The 18,199-nt window shown below is 49.4% G+C and overlaps 1 protein-coding gene across 5 annotated transcripts in view; it reads left to right on the top strand.

Annotated features, from left to right (window-relative positions):
- The window catches only part of Dtx2 (deltex 2, E3 ubiquitin ligase), a 30,067-nt gene that overhangs the window by 354 nt on the left and 11,514 nt on the right, over positions 1 to 18,199 (top strand). For 2 of the 5 annotated variants that reach the window (XM_013031731.1, XM_013031735.1), the window contains exons 2-4: positions 1,142 to 1,305; positions 7,725 to 8,080; positions 11,271 to 11,907. In XM_013031731.1, the coding sequence (XP_012887185.1) occupies positions 7,813 to 8,080; positions 11,271 to 11,907 (905 nt within the window). In that variant the 5' untranslated portion in view covers positions 1,142 to 1,305; positions 7,725 to 7,812. Of the gene's footprint in view, positions 1 to 1,141; positions 1,306 to 6,706; positions 6,782 to 7,724; positions 8,081 to 11,270; positions 11,908 to 18,199 lie in introns of those variants that run through there. The other 3 variants (XM_013031732.1, XM_013031734.1, XM_013031733.1) reach the window with 3 other exon arrangements.

Here is an 18,199-nt window from a genome sequence, read left to right on the forward strand (position 1 = left end):
GGGTGGCGGCGGGGACGGAGCGCGGGACTCCCGATCCCGGGTGCGAGTTCTGCCGGGCGGGGACCGGGGCGGAGGACCCGGGCCGCACTCGGCGCCCTTTGCCCCCCTCACTCCGGCTTCTCCTGCCGGGGCCAGCTTCCCGGAAGCCCCGCTTCTGGGCCTCAGAGTCACTTTTGGGGAGTGCGTCGTGAAAGGCGAAGCGGGAGTTAGAACCCGCTTCCCTGTCGGGGAGCCGCGCTCGACCCCGCCCTCCTCCCCTCCCCGGCGGGGTCGCCGCTCCCCGGGTGCTAGCCGCGGGGGACCTACACGTCGAGGTGGGGACCCTGGCGGCCACCGTGGGACTCAAAGAGTGCGTGCCGTCCTAGCAACTTTAGAGTTCCAGAAAAGTACACGTTCTGGTAACCGAAATCACACGTTCTGGTCCCCGAAATCAGGGCTTGGTATATTTAGGTTTATCCGGGTAGCTAGGCTCTTTGTTCATTTGCTGTGTGACTTTGGGAACTTTTTTTTTTTCCCCCTCCTCTTTTCTTGGGTGCCTTTGCTGCAGACTGGCCTGTGAAGTTGTCTTTGGCTTTTCTTTCTTTTTTTATAAGGCTATATTTGGCCCCTTGGTGTCAATGCCTCATGCCTGTAATCCTGGCTACTCTGGTGGCTGAGATCTGAGGATCACAGTTTAAAGCCTGCCCAGGCAGGAAAACAAAACAAAAAACTTGTGAAACTCTCCAGTTAACTACCAAAAAGCGGGAAGTAGAGCTGTGACTCAAGTGGTTGAGTGCTAAGCCTTGTTCAAAAAGCAGCTCAGGAGGCCCTGAGTTCAAGCCTTAGGACACACACCTCACACAAAAAGGCTACTTTTTTTTTTTTTGAACCAGTATACCACACACACAGAGCTACATTTTTTTTTTTAAACCATCACACACAAACCTATATTAAAACAACAACCATCCCCTTGGTTGTTGGGTGGGCTGAGAAAAGTCCTTCTTAACCTTTTGCTCTGACCAAGAAAATAAAATCTGATGATTTTTCGGTACCCAGCCACACAGCATATGATCCAACATCTATCTTGTGTATTAGTTTTTTTTTTTTTACCCACAAGGCTGTGTTCTCAGTTTAAAACTTGATCATCTTCTTGTTGGCAAAGGTGCCTTGGAATTTGTGTTGCTGAGTCAGCAAGCCCTTCAGATTTGCCAGTTTTTGTTGTTTGCATTTCATATCAAGATGGGAACTGAAACAAGTTATTCCTCCTAAAGATATGGTGTCTCCATCAAGAAGGGACGGTGTGTGCCAGCCCTGTGGAGAGACAAGGTGAGCACCAGGGGGAATTTACTTTGCAGCCTTTTCAATCTGGTTTTCAAAAGAGAAGACGGGCACAGGTGGGGGAGGCAGAATTTGAAGTCTTTAGGAATGAAGTGAGCCCTGAGGGTTGGTGGTTGATTGTCAGCTGTCACATATAAATTCAAGTGGCTTCTTGCCAACTGCCTCTCCTGTCTAACCAGTCTTAGAGGACGCGTCCATTTTAAGACATGCTTTATGGGCTGGGAGTGGAGGACACAAGTCACGATGATGTCTATATTTGAACTGGAAATGTTCTTTTCTTTAGTGGCACCAACCTTTCCTGGGTGCCAGACAAAATCTGTCTTCTGGCATCTTTTTTTGTGTGTGTGTGGAAATACATACCACTGTCAGTGACAATGTGTTGGCTGTGTTAGGTGATGAACTGAATCACAGGGCAGAGCTCTTCTGCTCTAGGAGGGGTAGGGAATGAGGTCAGAAGGTTCTAGAAAGTGATAGTTGAGGTGAGTTCTGAAGAAAGTAAAAAGTGGGAAGAAAGTTTGGCAGAGGAGCCATCCAAATGCAAAGTCATGAAGCTGCTGGATCCAGGCTGGCCACTGCCTTCGCTTACCAGAGCTCGCAATGGCTAGAGCAGTAAGTGGCTGGCATACTGTGTCTCCCAATGTTAAATGTACAAGCAGCTTGGTCCCCAGTGCAGTGGTGGTAGAGTGGCATTGAAGGAGTGGAACCTTTGAGAGGCAGAGCCTGGAGGAAGGTAATTAGGTCAAGAAGGCTCTACACTCATGAAGTACTAATGCTGGAGTTGCAGGTGGGTTGTGTCAACCAGGATAAAGCAAAGCTTTACATGTCTGTGTTTCTGCTTCTTTGTTTGTTGTGACTGATGTCTTAAGGATCATTTTTTAATTTTTTAATTTTGGTGTCAGTACAAGGGCTTGAACTTGGCCTGGATAATGTTTTTTTTTTTTTAATCAAAAAAGCTGGTACTCTTAATGCCTGAGCCATACCTGCAGCTCTGACTTTTTTTTTTGTCAGTCGTGAGGCTTGAACTCAGGGCCTGGGCGCTACCCCTCAGCTCTTCAGCTCAAGGCAAGTGCTCTACCCCTTGAACCACAATGCCACTTCTGGTTTTCTGAGTGGTTTATTGGAGATAAGAGGCTCATGGACCTTCCTGTCTGGGCTGGCTTTGAACCATGATCCTTAGATCTCAGCCTCCTGAGTAGCTAGGATTATAGGCGAGATCCACCTACACCCGGCCCAGCTCTGACTTTTGCTGGTTAATTCTCTGACTTTTGCTGGTTAATTGGAGATTGTCTGCTTGGGCTGACTTTGAACCTCAATTCTCAGATCTCAGCCTCCTGAGCAGCTGGGATTAAGGCATGAGCCACAGTGCCTGAAGTGCCTCCACTTATAGTCATGAGTCAAATAAATCTCTAAATTACTCAGCACAAGGTGTTCTGCTATAGCAGCACAAAAAGGATGCCAAGGCTCTGGGAAGCGAAAGGATTTTCCCCAGAATTCCATGAGAGGCAGTTTCAAGGAACATACTTGTAGGATTCTTCCTGACAGTCTCTTCCACTTTGTCAGCTGTTGGTACAGGAGGGAACCAATGAGAGCTTTTCCCCTCAGTTGTCCAGAATCTTGGTAAAGACTTAAGTGGACGCATGTAAAGGATATACCAGATACTGTGGGAAGTTGCTAAGGGGGTATGTTCTCCTTGGAGCCATCAAGGAAGGCATAGATTGGGCCTTGGGGCTGCTGCTATAGCTCAGGTGCCTACTATTCATGAGGCTGGGAGTTCCATTCCCTGCACCATTAAAAAAAAAAAAAAGCTGGGTGTGAAAGTATGGATAGGCTGGTGGGGATGGGATTCAGAGTGGAGCAGAGGCCAGGAGGTGGGGAAGACTGGCTGTGCATAGAAGTAGATGTTTTCGCTCTTGAGGATGCATCAGAGTTGGGAGATAGATGAGAGGATACTGGAGGGAAGCACTCTGGCAATTACTGTTGATACGAAGGGAAAAGACATAATAAGGATGGGCTTTGTCCACCTAAGGAACTAGAACTTTATCCCCTAGACTGGGGAGGGGTGGAGGAAACAAATGGAAGAGATTAAGTACTGTACTTGAAGCTAGGTAGGATTGCTAGTACATGGCCTTTAATTCTAGTTACTTGGGAGTTGGAGATAGGAGGATTGCTGTTGGAGGCAGCCTGGGCAAAAGTTATGCTAGACTCTTTTTTAATTTTTTTATCGGTCATGGGCCTGAACTCTGGGCCTGGGCGCTATCCCTCAAGGCTAGTGTTCTACCACTTGAGCCACAGCGCCACTTCCAGCTTTTTCTGCTGAGGAATTGAACCCAGGGTCTCTTGCAGCCAAGCTATGCACTCTACCACTGAGCCACCTTCCCAGTCTGAAAAAAACTAAAAGCAAAAAATTTAGTATGGCTCCAGTGTTAGAATGCTTGCCTCGCAAGCCTTCCTTTAATGTAACGTTAAAAAAAAGTACTTAATCTTGCATTTGTATAAGATGGACAAGGGGAGACAGAAGTTAAGAGAAGCCAAGGTGCTATCTGGAAAGGGGTACCTTTTTTCCTTAGTACTGGGATTAAACCATTTTTTTTTGAGCCACAGCTCCATTCTTAATTTTTGGTGTTTAATTGGAGGTAAGAGTCTCATGGACTTTCCTGCTTAGGTGGGTTTTGAACATTGATCCTCAGATCTCAGCCTCCTAACTACTCAAGCTAGGATTATAGGCATGAGCCATCTGCCTGGCTATTTCCACTTTCTTTCTTTTTTCTTCTTCTTTTTTGTCCTAGGGCTTGAACTCTGGGCCTGGACGCTGTCCCTCAGCTCTTATCAGCTCAAGGCATGTGCTCTACCACTTGAGACATAGTGCCATTTCCAGTTTTCTGGTGGTTAATTGGAGATAAGAGTCTTATGGACTTTCCTGCCCTGGCTAGCTTTGAACGGTGATCCTCAGATCTCAGCCTGTGAGCCACTGATGCCTGGCTCTACTTTTTTTAAGATACCTTTATTGATTGATCATCCTTAATTTTAGCATGGTGATGTTTTTGTTTTTTATTTATATTTGGTGTTCTTGGTCTTGTCTGAAGGGTATCTTTGCCTTTAAAGAACTTGGCCTCTAGGGGAGGGCCCTGAAGGAAGTTGTACTCAGATGTCAGGTGAGCATTGCTATTAGAAGTGTTTGCTTCCTACTGGGCTGAGGTGAATGAATGAAGGAGGGTTTGCAGGGAAGGAAGAGACAAGAAGTGGACACGTGAGATGAGCATTCTTGTGGGGTTATGAGACAGTTTGGCCAGTTCTGGGCGCTGTTAGTAGGTACAGGTGGCTGGGAACAAGGGCTGTGGAGCTCAGGAGAGTGTTGTTGTGAGGCTATACATGGGTGATCTGCGTGCAGGACCTACTGATGGGGACAGGTGGAGAGAGAGAGGCCAGAAAGGCCAGGGCCTAACAGTCCAGTGCCTTGCATGGTGCCAGGGTGCACTTGGGGCTCCTGGGGGTGGGGGGGCCTCCAGAGCATGCTACTTACTATGCAGTGGGATGCTTTTACCCATCATCAGGTTCTGTTAGACGGAGGGCAGCCAGGAGAGCAAGTTCTCACTTTTGGAGAAATGCTGGTTTGGAGAAGTGTTTTCTACCCTAGGAGAGTGGAGGCACAGTGATAGATATTTGGAGTAGGGAGGAACGTGGGCTCTGCACATCACAGCCTGTGCAACCCTGCACAGTTTTGTTCATAAAGTTTTATCAGAACACTCCAGTTAGTTTATATATTGCTGATGGAAAAATACAATATTGTAGGACGTTTAAGTTACCTCTTGGTTGAGGCTTTTTTCAATTAGCAATTATAATAATAATATTTTTCATAATAATATTCATTCATAATAATATTTTTCATAATTAAGAATACCCTATAGGGGCTGGGAATATGGCTTAGTGGTAGAATGTGCTTATCATGCATGAAGCTCTGGGTTCGATTTCTCAGTACCACATAAATAGAAAAAGCCGGATGTGGCACTTTGGTTCAAGTGGTAGAGTGCTAGCTTTGAACAAAAAAATCTCAGTGCCCAGGCCCTGAGTTCAAGCCCCAAGACTGACAAGCCAGGTATCCATAGCTCAAGCCTATAATTGTAGTTGATCTGAGGATCATGGTTCGGTCAGCCAGGGCAGGAAAATCCATGAGACTCTTATCTCTAGTAAGCTACCAAAAGGCTGGAAATGGCTCTGTGGCTCAAAGTAGTAGAACACTAATCTTGAGCAAAAACAAGCTCTGGGAAAGTGCCTAGGCCCTGAGTTCAAGCCCTAGGACTGCTGTATGTGTATGGGTGTGTGTGCATGTGTGCTCTCACACACAAAAGAATTCCCTACATAGCCCCTATCATTAGGTGCTGAAATAAAGTGGCCTTTTGAACTGCAGCTTTGTGTTGGCCAAGGCTGTTACAGACCATGAGTACACTGACTCAGGGCTGTATGGTAAGTAATTCCTGGGTTCAAGTGGAACCCCAGCAGGCATGCCTGCCAACAAGAGAATGTCCCTTTCTTTGTCCTCTGGGACCTCCAGCTTGTAGTCTACCTGGACTCTGCCCAAAGGGAGTGACTGTTCATCATCTTGAGTCTCCAGTGCAGGGGCCCTTAGTCTATGCAGCCCTCATGCCTGCCTGGAAAGCTTGAGCCAAAGTTCCTGGCTCCTTTGTTGTGGAATGTGTGAGCTTGTTGCCCAGAGAAGATATGCTGGAATATATCCATGGGCTGCCCAGGGGATGAATGGCAGCTCTGGAGACCCTGCCTCAGAGGTCGGGCCTCTGGCTTGTGCCTTAGGTGCTTACAGAAGCTTGTAATTTTAAGGAGCCAGCCTTGCCCAGGGTACCCCAGATCTTCTCCCTGGCAGCTCTGTGGCAGGTGTGTGCAGTGTTCTCCAGGCCCTCCCCACCCTGTGCCCTGGGTGGCGGAGGTGAGAAAGGGCGGAGGCCCCACTTGGGGTACTTCATGCTGTCTGTCTCGGTCTCCTGTATCGGCATCTCCATTTTACAGATGAGAGCGAGCTAGAGATGTGTTGAGTGTGACAGTGGAGAGCTTGGGTTGCTTCCAGGGGCCTGGTCTTCACATTCCCCTGCAGCTGTAGGGAGTGGCACAGCCTAGGGCAGTGTAGAAGCCTTGGCCCCAGCCTGTGGCTTTCCACATGACTGTGAGCAAGCGGGTGCAGCTGAGTCTGTTTCCACACCTGCAAAACAGGGAGAGTGTAACTAGGGGTGGGGGGAGCCAGCTATGGTGTGAATAGGATGGTGAGCCCAGCGTCCTGTGTGGATGTCTCACCACTTCTCCCTTCCTCCTTCTGCTAGCAGGAGCCCAGGCAGCATCCAGGCGAGCCTTGCTCTCTGTACAGCTACTTAGCAGGATATGTGTGACCTTGGAAAAGTCTGAGCTCTTCCTGCCTTGCCTTCCTGACCTAAAGTAGGAGAATTGCTACGAGACCATGGTACATTTGGTCACTTGGTTTGTTGGGCCCTGTCCTCATACTCTAAGAGCTAGTGCTGGGGGCAGTGTCAGGCACCCTGGCAGACCTCCTGTTGAGGGACAGCTTTGCTCATGTCTTCAGCAATGTTCTGAGCTACCACATGTAGATCCCTGAGTTGAGCACAGGCCCCTCACTAAGGCCCTGCTGGGTTCTGAACATACAGCTGTGAGCAGGGCACTCTTGTGGGGCTGCAGGCCAGGGGCAGCTATGCCCTTGTGTGGTTCAGTAGTGCTGAGTAAAGAGCTAGGAGCTCATGTGACAGCCATGTGCCAGGTGGCCAGGAGAAGCCTTCCTGAGCACAGAGGATACAGCCAGGGCACAGGGTGTGGACCCGAGTTACTCAGAGAAGGATGTCCCGAGATGGGCAGGGGTTTGTGAGTGGGAGCCTGACAGTGGTCACTGAGGACTGGGGAAGCTTGGAGAGGCCCAAGGGGCACTTTCTTATTTTGGGCTTTTTCTGTGGTCAGTCTTGTGCAGGAGCAGCCTGGAGATGTGGAAGAGACAGAACCTGGCCTGTATTGCAGCTCTGCCATTGGCCCTAGGAGGTCCTAGAGTGTCTCCTCCTACTGGAGATAACATGGCTGACCTACTGCAGAGTGGATGTTTCCTGTGACCCACAGGCAAACCTGGGCTGGGAAGTGTAGACTCTTATATAAGTGTAGGACTCAGTCCAGGATCTGGGATGACAGGGAAGACAGTATAAGAGGACCAGTCAAATAGCTGAGTCATAGGGGGGGCAGATGCTCCCTGAACATGCACGGAGCTAGGCAGGCTGCAGGACTGACTTGGAGTTCCCCTGCTTGTCACTGATAATTCCCTGTGCCTTTACATATTTTGGAAGCTTGTTTTCTTTCCCCATTACCAAGGCTGTGTGCGGGTAACTGTGTGTCTGTCTTGTTTCCAGGTCCACTGGAGGTGCTGGGCAATGAATCCAAGACTGCTGCCCAAAGTGCTCTAAAGCCATCTGGGGAAGCAGAGGGCATTCCAGGAAGATGGCCATGGCCCCAAACCCTTCCCTGGCTCAAGTATACCCCAGCCCTGTGGCAGTGGCTGTGTGGGAATGGCGGGATGGGCTGAACACCTGGCACCCCTACAGTGCAGCCGTCTGCAACTACATTGAGCAGCAGTTTGTCCAGCAGAAGGGTCAGCGCTTTGGGCTGGGGAGCCTGGCCCACAGCATCCCCTTGGGCCAAGCCGACCCCTCACTGGCTCCCTATATCATCGATCTCCCCAGCTGGACCCAGTTCCGCCAGGACACTGGTATGCCCCTTCTGCCTCTCCTATAGAATCTGAGCACGTGCTTTGGGCTAGATACCGTGTCAGGTGTTGGAGTTACAGATGTGACTTACAGAGATTGTCCACACCCCTGAAATGAACACATCTGAGAGGTAGAACTATAGACCAGCTAGTACTCAGGTGAAGAGAATCTCATAGTAATAGAGGGTACTGTGGAGCATGTTGTGGAGGCCCTCCCCCTCATCTCCCAGACGCCAGTGCCTGCTGCAGCCTTCAGGGTCCCAAGCATCCCTAGACGGCTGGCCAGCATGGAAGCCTAGTATATCATGATTCTACTAGGGAGAGGGCCTGTTGAGGCCGGACGTGGGGCACAGGAGAGATTAAGCAGATGGGCTGGGAATGTGGCTTAATGGCAGAATGCTTGCCTAGCATGCATGAAGCCCCAGGTTTGATTCCTCAGAACTACATGCACAGAAAAAGCCAGAAGTAGGGCTGGGGAGGTGGTTCAGTGGTAGAGCGCTTGCCTTGAGCTAAAGAGCTGAGGAACAGCATCCAGGCCCAGAGTTCAAGCCCCATGACTGACCAACAAATAGAAAAGAAAAAGCCAGAAGTGACGCTGTGGCTCAAGGGGTAGAGTGTTAGACTTGAGCAAAAAGAAGCTCAGGGACAGTGGCCCTGAGTTCAAGACTCAGGACTGGTTTTAAAAAAAAAAGAGAGAGATGAGGCAGAGGATGGGGAATATGAGGTCAGTCTGGTCTACATTGTCAAACCCTGTATCAAAAACAAAATAGTGGGGCTGGGAAGGTGGCTCAGTGGCAGAGTGCTTGCCTTGCATACATGAGGCCCTGGGTTCAATTCCTCAGCACCACATAAGCAAAAAGAAAAAAGCTGGAAGTGGCACTGTGGCTCAAGTGGTAGAGCGCTAGCCTTGAGCTGAAGTGCTGAGGGACAGCGCCCAGGCCCAGAGTTCAGGACCCACAACCGGACCCCCCCCCCAAAAAAAAATAGACCAGCTAAAGAATGTGGTTAGACTTGAAATTAAAGGGAGTGGTAAAGCCAGACGCTGGTGGCTGACTACCTGTAATCCTAGCTACTCAGGAGGCTGAGATCTGAGGATCAGGTTCAAAGCCAGCCTGGACAGGAAAGTCCATGAGAATCTTATCTCTAATTAACCACCAGAAAACCAGAAGTGGCACTGTGGCTCAAGTGGTAGAGTGCTAGCCTTGAGCTGAAGAGCTGAGGGACAGCGCCCAGACTCAGAGTTCAAGCCCCCAACTGACCAAAAAAAAAAAAGATTAATCCATATTAGACAATCACATAGTAATATAAAAACTTTAGACAAGAAATGCCATGGTGTAATATGTGGAACTAGCAGGAATAGTTGAGTGTGGTTGTCTGTTACTTAAATACTCATTCTTTTTTTTGGAGGGGGGGTCCGGTCATGGGGCCTGAACTCTGGGCCTGGGCTCTGTCCCTCAGCTCTTCAGCTCAAGGCTAGCGCTCTACCACTTGAGCCACCGCGCCACTTCCGGCTTTTTTCTTTTTGCTTATGTGGTGCAGAGGAATCGAACCCAGGGCCTCAGGCATGTAAGGCAAACACTCCACCACTGAGCCACCTTCCCAGCTCAAATATTCATTCTTAAAAGGCTGGCTGAGAAAAAGTAAATTATGGTAATAGTTGTGTTTTTTTCCTCTTTTTGTACTGGTACTGGGACTTAAACTCAGGGGCTCAGCTTTTTTGCTCACAGCTGACATTGTATCAGGCCAGTCCCACTTTCAGTGTTTTTATTTTATTTGTTTATTTGATTTTTGTGCCATTACTAGGGCTTGAACTCAGGGCCTGGGTGCTGTCCTTTAGCTTTTTCACTCAAGGCTAGTGCTTTACTACTTGAGCCACAGCTCATCCTTTTAACTCAGAGATGAGTCTAATTTTAGCCTGGGCTGACTTTGAGCCATGATCCTCAGATCTCAGGCTCCTGAGTAGCTAGGATTATAGGCCTAGGCCACTGGCACCTAGCTTTCAATGTTTTTAAAGTGGAGATGTAGGCTGGGTACCTGTCATTCTTGTGCTTAGGTCCTGCATTCAAGCCCCAGTACTGGTGCACACAGACACACACAGATACACAGACACAACAAATGGAGACATAGAAGTATCATCTCTAGAATAATTTTTATTTTTATTTTTTGGTGCTTGGGATTGAATCTTGGACTTCATTAGTGCTAAGCAATCCTTGGATTTTTTTGTTTGTTTGTTTGGTTGGTTGGTTGTGGCGCTTGAACTCAGGGCCTAGGCATTAAAGACTAGCATTCTACCACTTTGAGCCACAGCTCCACTTTTGATTTTTGAGTGGTTAATTGGAGATAAAAGTCTCGCAGGGACTTTACTGCATGGGCTGGCTTTGAACGTTATCCTCAAGTCTCAGCCTCCTGAGTAGCCAGGATTACAGTTGTGAGCTACCAGCTCCTGGTGCTTGGAAATATTTTGAGGACTAGTTTTGCCTATTGCCTTTGTTCTGTTCTCAGCACTGGAAGTTTCCCTGCACATCTCTGTACTCTACCTCTAAATCTGGAAGACTAGCCATCGCCAGCCCTCCAGTCATATGTTTTTTTGTTTTTTTGTTTTTCTTTTTGGTCAGTCTTGGGGCTTGAACTCTGGGCCTGGGTACTGTCCTTGAGCTTTTCAGCTCAAGGCAAATGCTCTACCACTTGAGCCATAGCATCACTTCTGGTTTTCTGGTGGTTAACTGGAGATAAGAGTCTCATGGCCTTTCCTGCCTGGGCTGGCTTTGAACTGTGTTCCTCAAATCTCAGCCTCCTGAGTAGGATTACAGGCATGAGCCACTGGTGCCTGGCTCGTACCCCAGTCACATGTTCTTGCATAGCCTTATGTACACCAACAGTGATCATTTTGTTTTGTGAAAAAAAGAATTCTATGGGGCTGGGAAGGTGGCTCAGTGGTAGAGCACTTGCCTTGTATGCTCGAGGCCCTGGGTTCGATTCCTCAGCACCACATAAGAAAAAAGCCGAAAGTGGCTTTTTTTTCTAGAACTAGGAATATAAGTTAGTGGCAAAGCATCTAGCATGGGTGCAGCCTTAGATTCTATGCCTAGGGCTATATATCTAACAGGAAAAGACTTGTCAAATTCCCTGTTTTGTTGTGTTTTCAAGGAGTGGCTAGCACATCCCTGATTATGTGCTCTGCTCTTTTGAACAGGCACCATGCGAGCCGTGCGCCGGCACCTATTTCCCCAGAATTCAGCGCCGGGCCGAGGCATTGTCTGGGAGTGGCTGGGTGACGATGGCTCCTGGACGGCCTATGAAGCCAGCATCTGTGACTATCTGGAACAGCAGGTGGCTGGAGGCACCCAGCTTGTGGACCTGGCTCCCCTGGGGTACAACTACACCATCAACTATGCCACCCACACACAGACCAATAAGACTTCCAGCTTCTGCCGAAGTGTGCGGCGCCAAGTTGGGCTACCTTACCCAGTAACCACCGTCATCGCTCCACCAGGCCACACAGGAGTTGCCTGCTCTTGCCACCAGTGCCTCCATGGCAGTGGAACTGGCCCTGTGTCGGGCCGCTACCGCCACTCCATGACCAACCTTCCTGCATATTCCACCCCTCAAGCCTCCCACAGGACTACCCTTGTCTTTGGGGCCCACCAAGCTTTTGCCCCATACAACAAGCCCTCACTCTCTGGGGCCAGATCCGCACCCAGGCTGAACACCACCAACCCCTGGGGTGGGGCAGTCACTGCCCTGGGCAACCAACCCTTCTTCCGCTCCAGCCTCTCCCACCTGGGACCACAGCTTCTGCCTCCAGCCTCGTCCACTTCCAGTGGAGCCAGGTATCATGTCCCTCAGGTCATTGTCCTGGCCATGGACTGGCTTCTGCTTTTATGTACTGAGAGGAGCACCCGGGTCACTGCCGAGTGGCCCCTGCCCTTCTTGGTTGTCTCTGCTCCATTGTCTCATGCCACACAAATGCTGAGGTGCCATGGCCCTATGTAGCCTGGAGTGACCTGGCCTTCACTGGGCTAAAGTCATCCTTTCACTCCTTTGGGATTGTGTGGTGCCAGGTTATAGAGACCTGGCCTGTGCTCGTGTGCTACATGGCATGTGTTATACCTGAAGACATTCCAGTAGCTGTGCACTCACTGATTCCCCTCCTGGGCCAGACACTGCCAACCCCAAAATCCTCAGAAGAGGCCCCAGAAACCTAGAATGGGGAAAGCATGTGGTGCAGGGTGTGGAGTCCACAGGTGGCATGGGCATGGACCATGTGTGACCCGGCAGTTGTTGGCAGTTGTTGTTTTTAAGGCAGTCTTACTGTGTAGCACAGGCTGGCCTTGAACTTACTATCTTCTTGCCCTTCAGCCTCTGAGTGTTGGGGCCAAGTGGCATTTTAAAATCTTGGCTAAGAGGAGTACACTTCAGCTGGCTGATAGGTGCTGTGCTGTGCTTACTGCCCAGTGTTGAGTGTGGAGAACATAGATTTGAGAGGACAGCAGCATGGGACTGCCTTCTGAGGGAGAGAGACCTGGGTGGGAGGTAGCAGAGTCTGCAGCCTGTAGCTGTCCTGGTCCCCAGGGAGGACAGTGTCTTACTGATCTGGACTGCTGATCAGCCATCTTGTGAGGTGACAGACCTGGGCAGCTTATGTGCAGCTAGTATTTGTTCTTATGGATTTCCCAGGACCTGACCAGCATTGTTAGGTACAGGTCAGGCTATGGGAGCAACTTCACTGGTCTGCATGATGTACTTAAGCTTTATAGGTAGGATCATCAACTTGAGCTTCAGCCACATAGCCAGAGGTGGCAGAAGCAGAATTAAACCTGGCCTCAGGACATGTAGAGAGTCCTTGAAGCCCTGGGATGCAGTGTGAAGCAGGGTAGAAGCCACTGCAGTTGATGAGGACAGGTCTGGATAGGGAAGACGATTGGGATGGGGTCCATGTTTTCCAGGCTGCTGCTGCTTCCAAAGTTGGGGCTATGGACCTGGCCTCTGGGAATGGCAAGTCCAGTGAGGTGTTACTACTCACAAGTGTTCTCCCATTGCCCTCAGATGCAGGAGTCCCATTCAGGGACCAGGCCCTTCATTGACGGTCCTGAACAGTGATCAGAGCTGCAGCTTTCCAACTCAGGGCCTGGGTGCTGTCCCTGAGCCTCTTTGTGCTCAAGGCTAGCACTCAACCACTTGAGCCACAGCCCCACTTCCAGTTTTTAAGTGGTTAATTGGGGATAAGAGTTTCAGGGGGACTTTTCTGCCCACCTAGCTTTAAATCATGAGCCTCAGATCTCAGCCTCCTGAGTAGCTAGGATTATAGGCATGAGCCACTGGCACCTGGCTCCTGGGGCTTTTTAAACATTGTTTTGAGGCAAGTGGCTACATGCTAACTAGAGGTAGGATTCTAGGTTGAGTCAGGTGACTTAATGGGGCTCTTTTTTTTGTGTTAGTCGTGGGACTAAAACTCTGGGCCTGGGCACTATCCCTGAGCTCTTCAGCTCAAGGCGAACGCTCTACCACTTGAGAGCCACAGTGCCACTTCTGATTTTCTGGTCATTAATTGGAGATAAGACTCTCTTGGACTTTCTTGCCTAGGCTGGCTTTGAACTGCAATCCTCAGATCTTAAGTCTCCTGAGTAGCTAGGATTACAGGCGTGAGCCACCAGTGCCTGGCTTAATGAGGCTTTTAATAGGGAGTTTCCATTGATCTTCCCCAAACCATCTTGTGTACTTGTCAGGGTCTCCCCCTCAGCTGCAGGCCCTGTGTGGAGGCTGGCAGATGACAGCAGGTCGTAGTGCCAGCAGTCCTCCTCTGGGTGCTGGCAGGCCATGCCTGTCACTGCTTGCCCTGGGCCCTGGGCTGGAGCTGGGAGGAACTGGGCCAGCTAGTGTGTTGGGTGCCACAGCCACAAAGCAGCCTGCGCCCTGGGATAGGTGTGCAGCCTTGTTCCCTTGAACTTTTTTGGAGCTGGGATGAGTGTAATTGCACTTGCACAGGCCTATCCAGGCCATGAGAAACAAGGCTTTTCCCATGTCTAATTTTGTAATGTGGCCTTCTTTACTTGCCCTCCCTGAAGGATGAAAGAGCCTGTGGCCTGACCCTGGGATAACTGAAAACATCTGGTACCTTCTTCTCCTAGGGGCTTTGCAATGTTCTCAGAGCTAAGTGCATGTGTTCAGATTGAGTGAAACTTGCCCTTCCCATAGAGGGGAACATGGCCATAGGCAGGCCTGGAGGAGTTACTGTTTGAGCAGGTGGCCCTCAGGCTCTGTGGAACCCATAGCCTTTGTTTTATTTTTGAAGTGCTCATGGTTTCCAGTCCACTTCTTGCTCAATCTGGATGAAACTGTCTGTGTGGTTTACTGGTGCCCCCTAGGAACATGGAGTAATCCTGGACACGCTGTGTCATTGGTAACTGATCTGCTAGGTGTAAATAAGTTTCCTGCAGCTGACAGTTATCGCTTTATGCATCAAAACACGTGTCCTAATGTGGTGGGTGGGAACTTCCTGAATGAATATGTCACGTGCACTGTAACAGAGGTAGGACCCCTTAGTTGGCATTTTTATGACTGGGTTGGCGTTTAGGACCAGTAACTAAAACTTAATCTGCAGGTATTTTTCTCCTCACTAAATAATCTTGTTAGGTGACTTTCCTCGTAGCTTATGTCTGCTGCCCTGCATGGACGCCCTTCCTTCAGCTGTGGGCCCAGGACTCTGGCTGTGGCTGTCTCTTGGCCTGTACACTTAGGGTTTAGGCTTAGACAGGGCCTCACTTCCAGCCTGCTTTAGGCTGTTAGCTCATGATTCTTCTGTTCCCTCCTGAGACTATGCCGTTGAACTGGTGTGTTTCTGAAGTTTCCTTTTGCTCTAATACTACTGTGGTTTTCAATTCACGGTTTGTTCAGAACCCCAAAGGCCTGCCTTTGTTTGCCTTCCTCTGCTCCTTAGAGACCTGGGAAGTTTGTATGGAGCCTTTCCACCTCCTGGAACCTTCTGGATCTGTCCCTATTCTCTAAAGAAATTGAAGCTCAGGAAGAAGACTTGAGGTGCCCAGGGCACATAGCTCACGTGGGTGCTGGGAGCCGTTTCAGCATATCCAGGTTAGGTTTCCTTCCTCTCCATCCTCCTTGCTCGCTCCCGTGCCTGGGACTGTGAAATCATGTCTGCACCAACTATGTAGTCCTGTCCCACGTCCTTTGGCCCTTGTGGAGCTTTCCCAGGCTGGAAAGCCAGGTGGGCCTGGTAGGTAGCCCAAGAGTGGAGGTGAATGGCACCTAAACAATGGCTATAACAGTTCTTGTAAAGGATGTTTAGTGGTAAAATGGTACATGCTTGAGCCTTTGAGGGTGAGTTTCTATCCCGAGCCCATCTTGGGAAATGTGAGGCCCAGGTCCTTGTATTTCTTTCTTTTTTTTGGGGGGGGGTCCGGTCGTGGGGCCTAAACTCTAGGCCTGGGTGCTGTCCCTCAGCTCTTCAGCTCAAGGCTAGCGCTCTACCACTTGAGCCACAATGCCACTTCCGGCTTTTTTCTTTTTGCTTATGTGGTGCTAAGGAATTGAATCCAGGGCCTTGAGCATGCAAGGCAAGCGCTCTACCACTGAGCCACCTTCCCAGCCCAGGTCCTTATATTTCTGTGTTCCTCCTGAGACGAGAATGGGATGGAATGTTCTGGAAGGATACATGTAGGGGTGACATGGGAAAATTTTATACCGAACTAGGTCAGCTCCTAGTTCTGTTCACTGGCATCCTCACTGCTAGTCCTGGGTGTGGGAACTCAGACTAGGCCTTCCCCATTTGGGCCTCTCCTTGGTTTCTTTGTGAAGAGAAGCTGTCAGGAACCTCTGTGGACTGTGTAGGCTTCTTCCCCTAGCCCACTGAGTACTTGTTTTACAGAATTTGAGAGCCACGTTTTTTTTTTTTTTTTTGGAACTTGAATTCAAGGCCTAGTGCTCTCACTAGGCTCTGAACTTTTTGTGTTTATTTTAGTTTTTTAACCACAGCTAGCTTTCTACTAGTTGAGTCATGCTTCTAGTTGTAGCTTTTTTTTTTTTTTTTTTGTCTGTTGTGGGGCTCGAACTCTTGGCCTGGGCGCTGTCCCTAAGCTCTTCAGCTCAAGGCTAGCACTCTACCATTTGAGCCACAGCACCACTTCCAGTTTTCTGGTGGTTAATTAGAGATAAGAGTCTCACAGACGTTCCTGCCTGGGCTGGCTACTGTGATCCTCAGATCTCAGCCTTCTGAGTAGCCTCTGGTGCCTGGCTAGTTGTAGCTTTTTGCTGATTATGTTTCAGATTTGCCCAGGCTGGCTCCAAGTCTTGATTCTCAGATCTCAGTCTCCTGAGTAGCTGTGATGATAGGTGTGAGCCGCCAGTACCTGGCTAAGCTTTGATTTTTGGAGCTCAAGGCTCAAGCTCAGTGTTACCCTGGGAAGTTGATCTGGGAACCTGTGCTGGAATCTCACATCATTCACAAACACTTTCAGGGACAATCCCTCTTCCTTCCAGTCAGAAAAAAGGGAAATAGGCTCATAGGGACATACTTGCTTCTCATGGACACCTCTGGTGTTCAGTCCCAGACCTTCTCTGCATTATCAGGGCCTCCTAGGTCTCTCTCACCCTTTTCTTCATGCTGAGAGTAGCTAAAGAGGGTAGGAGCTACTGCTTTTCTTTTGGTGGTTAACTGTGATTTGAATCAAGGGCCCTTGGTAGGCAGGTGCTTTACTGCTGAGCCATACATACCTCAGATCTAAGTTGTTCTTTTTGTTGTCCAGCCAAGCAGGCTGCTTTTGTATTGTTTTGGGTCTGGTCATGGGGCCTGAACTCTAGGCCTGGGCGCTGTCCCTCAGCTCTTCAGCTCAAGGCTAGCGCTCTACCACTTGAGCCACAGTGCCACTTCCGGCTTTTTTCTTTTTGCTTATGTGGTGCTGAGGAATTGAGCCCAGGGCCTCAGACATGCAAGGCAAGCGCTCTACCACTGAGCCACCTTCCCAGCCCCCAAAAGCAGGCTGTTTTAATTAAAAGAACATTCAAAATATTCAAACAAAATCTCTTTCTGAACTTAGGATAATGCTAGAGTACCTGCTCTAGAAGTCTGCTCCAGACTTTTCCATACATCAGCTCCAGCTGGGTATGAGGTTTCCTGTCTGTGACATGTGACTGGGGTGGTGTAGAGCTTGTGGCAGCCCCTGGAGCAGTGGTGGTTTGGGGACAGCAAGTGGAACAGAAAGGAGCTGGCCCTCCCCTGATCTGGGCTGGGCCCATCCCTGTGGAACAAAGGCCCTGGGAACTCCAGTGTGGGACTATGTGGGAGGGTTTTGTAATCTTAATATTTCATCATCTGTTCTGGATTGGGATGGATGGGAGGACCTAGGAGTCAGAGGGAGGTGGAGCCGGCAGGAACTTGACCTTCTCTTCCCAAACCAAAATGGCCTGCATTTGTTACCATTTGAAACATTTAAACATGAGTATTTATAACCAAGTGAATGGCATTGAACATAGTCACCATGGCAAGCTAGACCCTCGTTACTATAGGTTTTGGGTTTTTTTGTTGTTGTTGCTGTTTTTGTGTTTTTTTGGTGCTGGGGATGGAACCCAGGGCCTTGGACATGCTCAGCAAGTGCTCCACTCCTGAGTTACACCTCTAGTACCCATACTGTTATTAAGAAAACATCCCCAAAGCTTTATTCTGTACTGGTTTTAGATTGACAGAAAGCTTACACAGTACAGAGTTCCCATACCTCCTGCACTTTACATTTCACCGTAAACAGTGTGGTGAGGACCAGAAAACTGCCTGTGTGCAACACTTATAGCTAAATGGTTTCACAGGATCCTGTGTGGGGTCCTGCTTTGCAGGTGGGTGTCTGTCATTCCTCCTGTTCTCTAGTCCCTGATGCTCCTCAGTCCCTTATAGCTTCTGGTTCCACAGAGGTGCTTAGTTCAATATCCCTTGACTTGGGTTTAGTTGTTTCTTGAGCGTGGACCAGGTGATGTGTTTCTGGCAGGAATCATGTATAGAGAAGGTCAGCAGATCACTGGCTGTGTTGGTCTCAATGGCTGATGGTTCACAGGAACCCAGACCTCACTCTAATGAAACTAAGTGAGCTTTGAACTGTGTGAGCTCCAGGATTGTGTTCT

Source organism: Dipodomys ordii, unplaced genomic scaffold, assembly GCF_000151885.1.
Source record: "Dipodomys ordii isolate 6190 unplaced genomic scaffold, Dord_2.0 Scaffold143, whole genome shotgun sequence".
Taxonomy (NCBI): Eukaryota; Metazoa; Chordata; class Mammalia; order Rodentia; family Heteromyidae; genus Dipodomys; species Dipodomys ordii.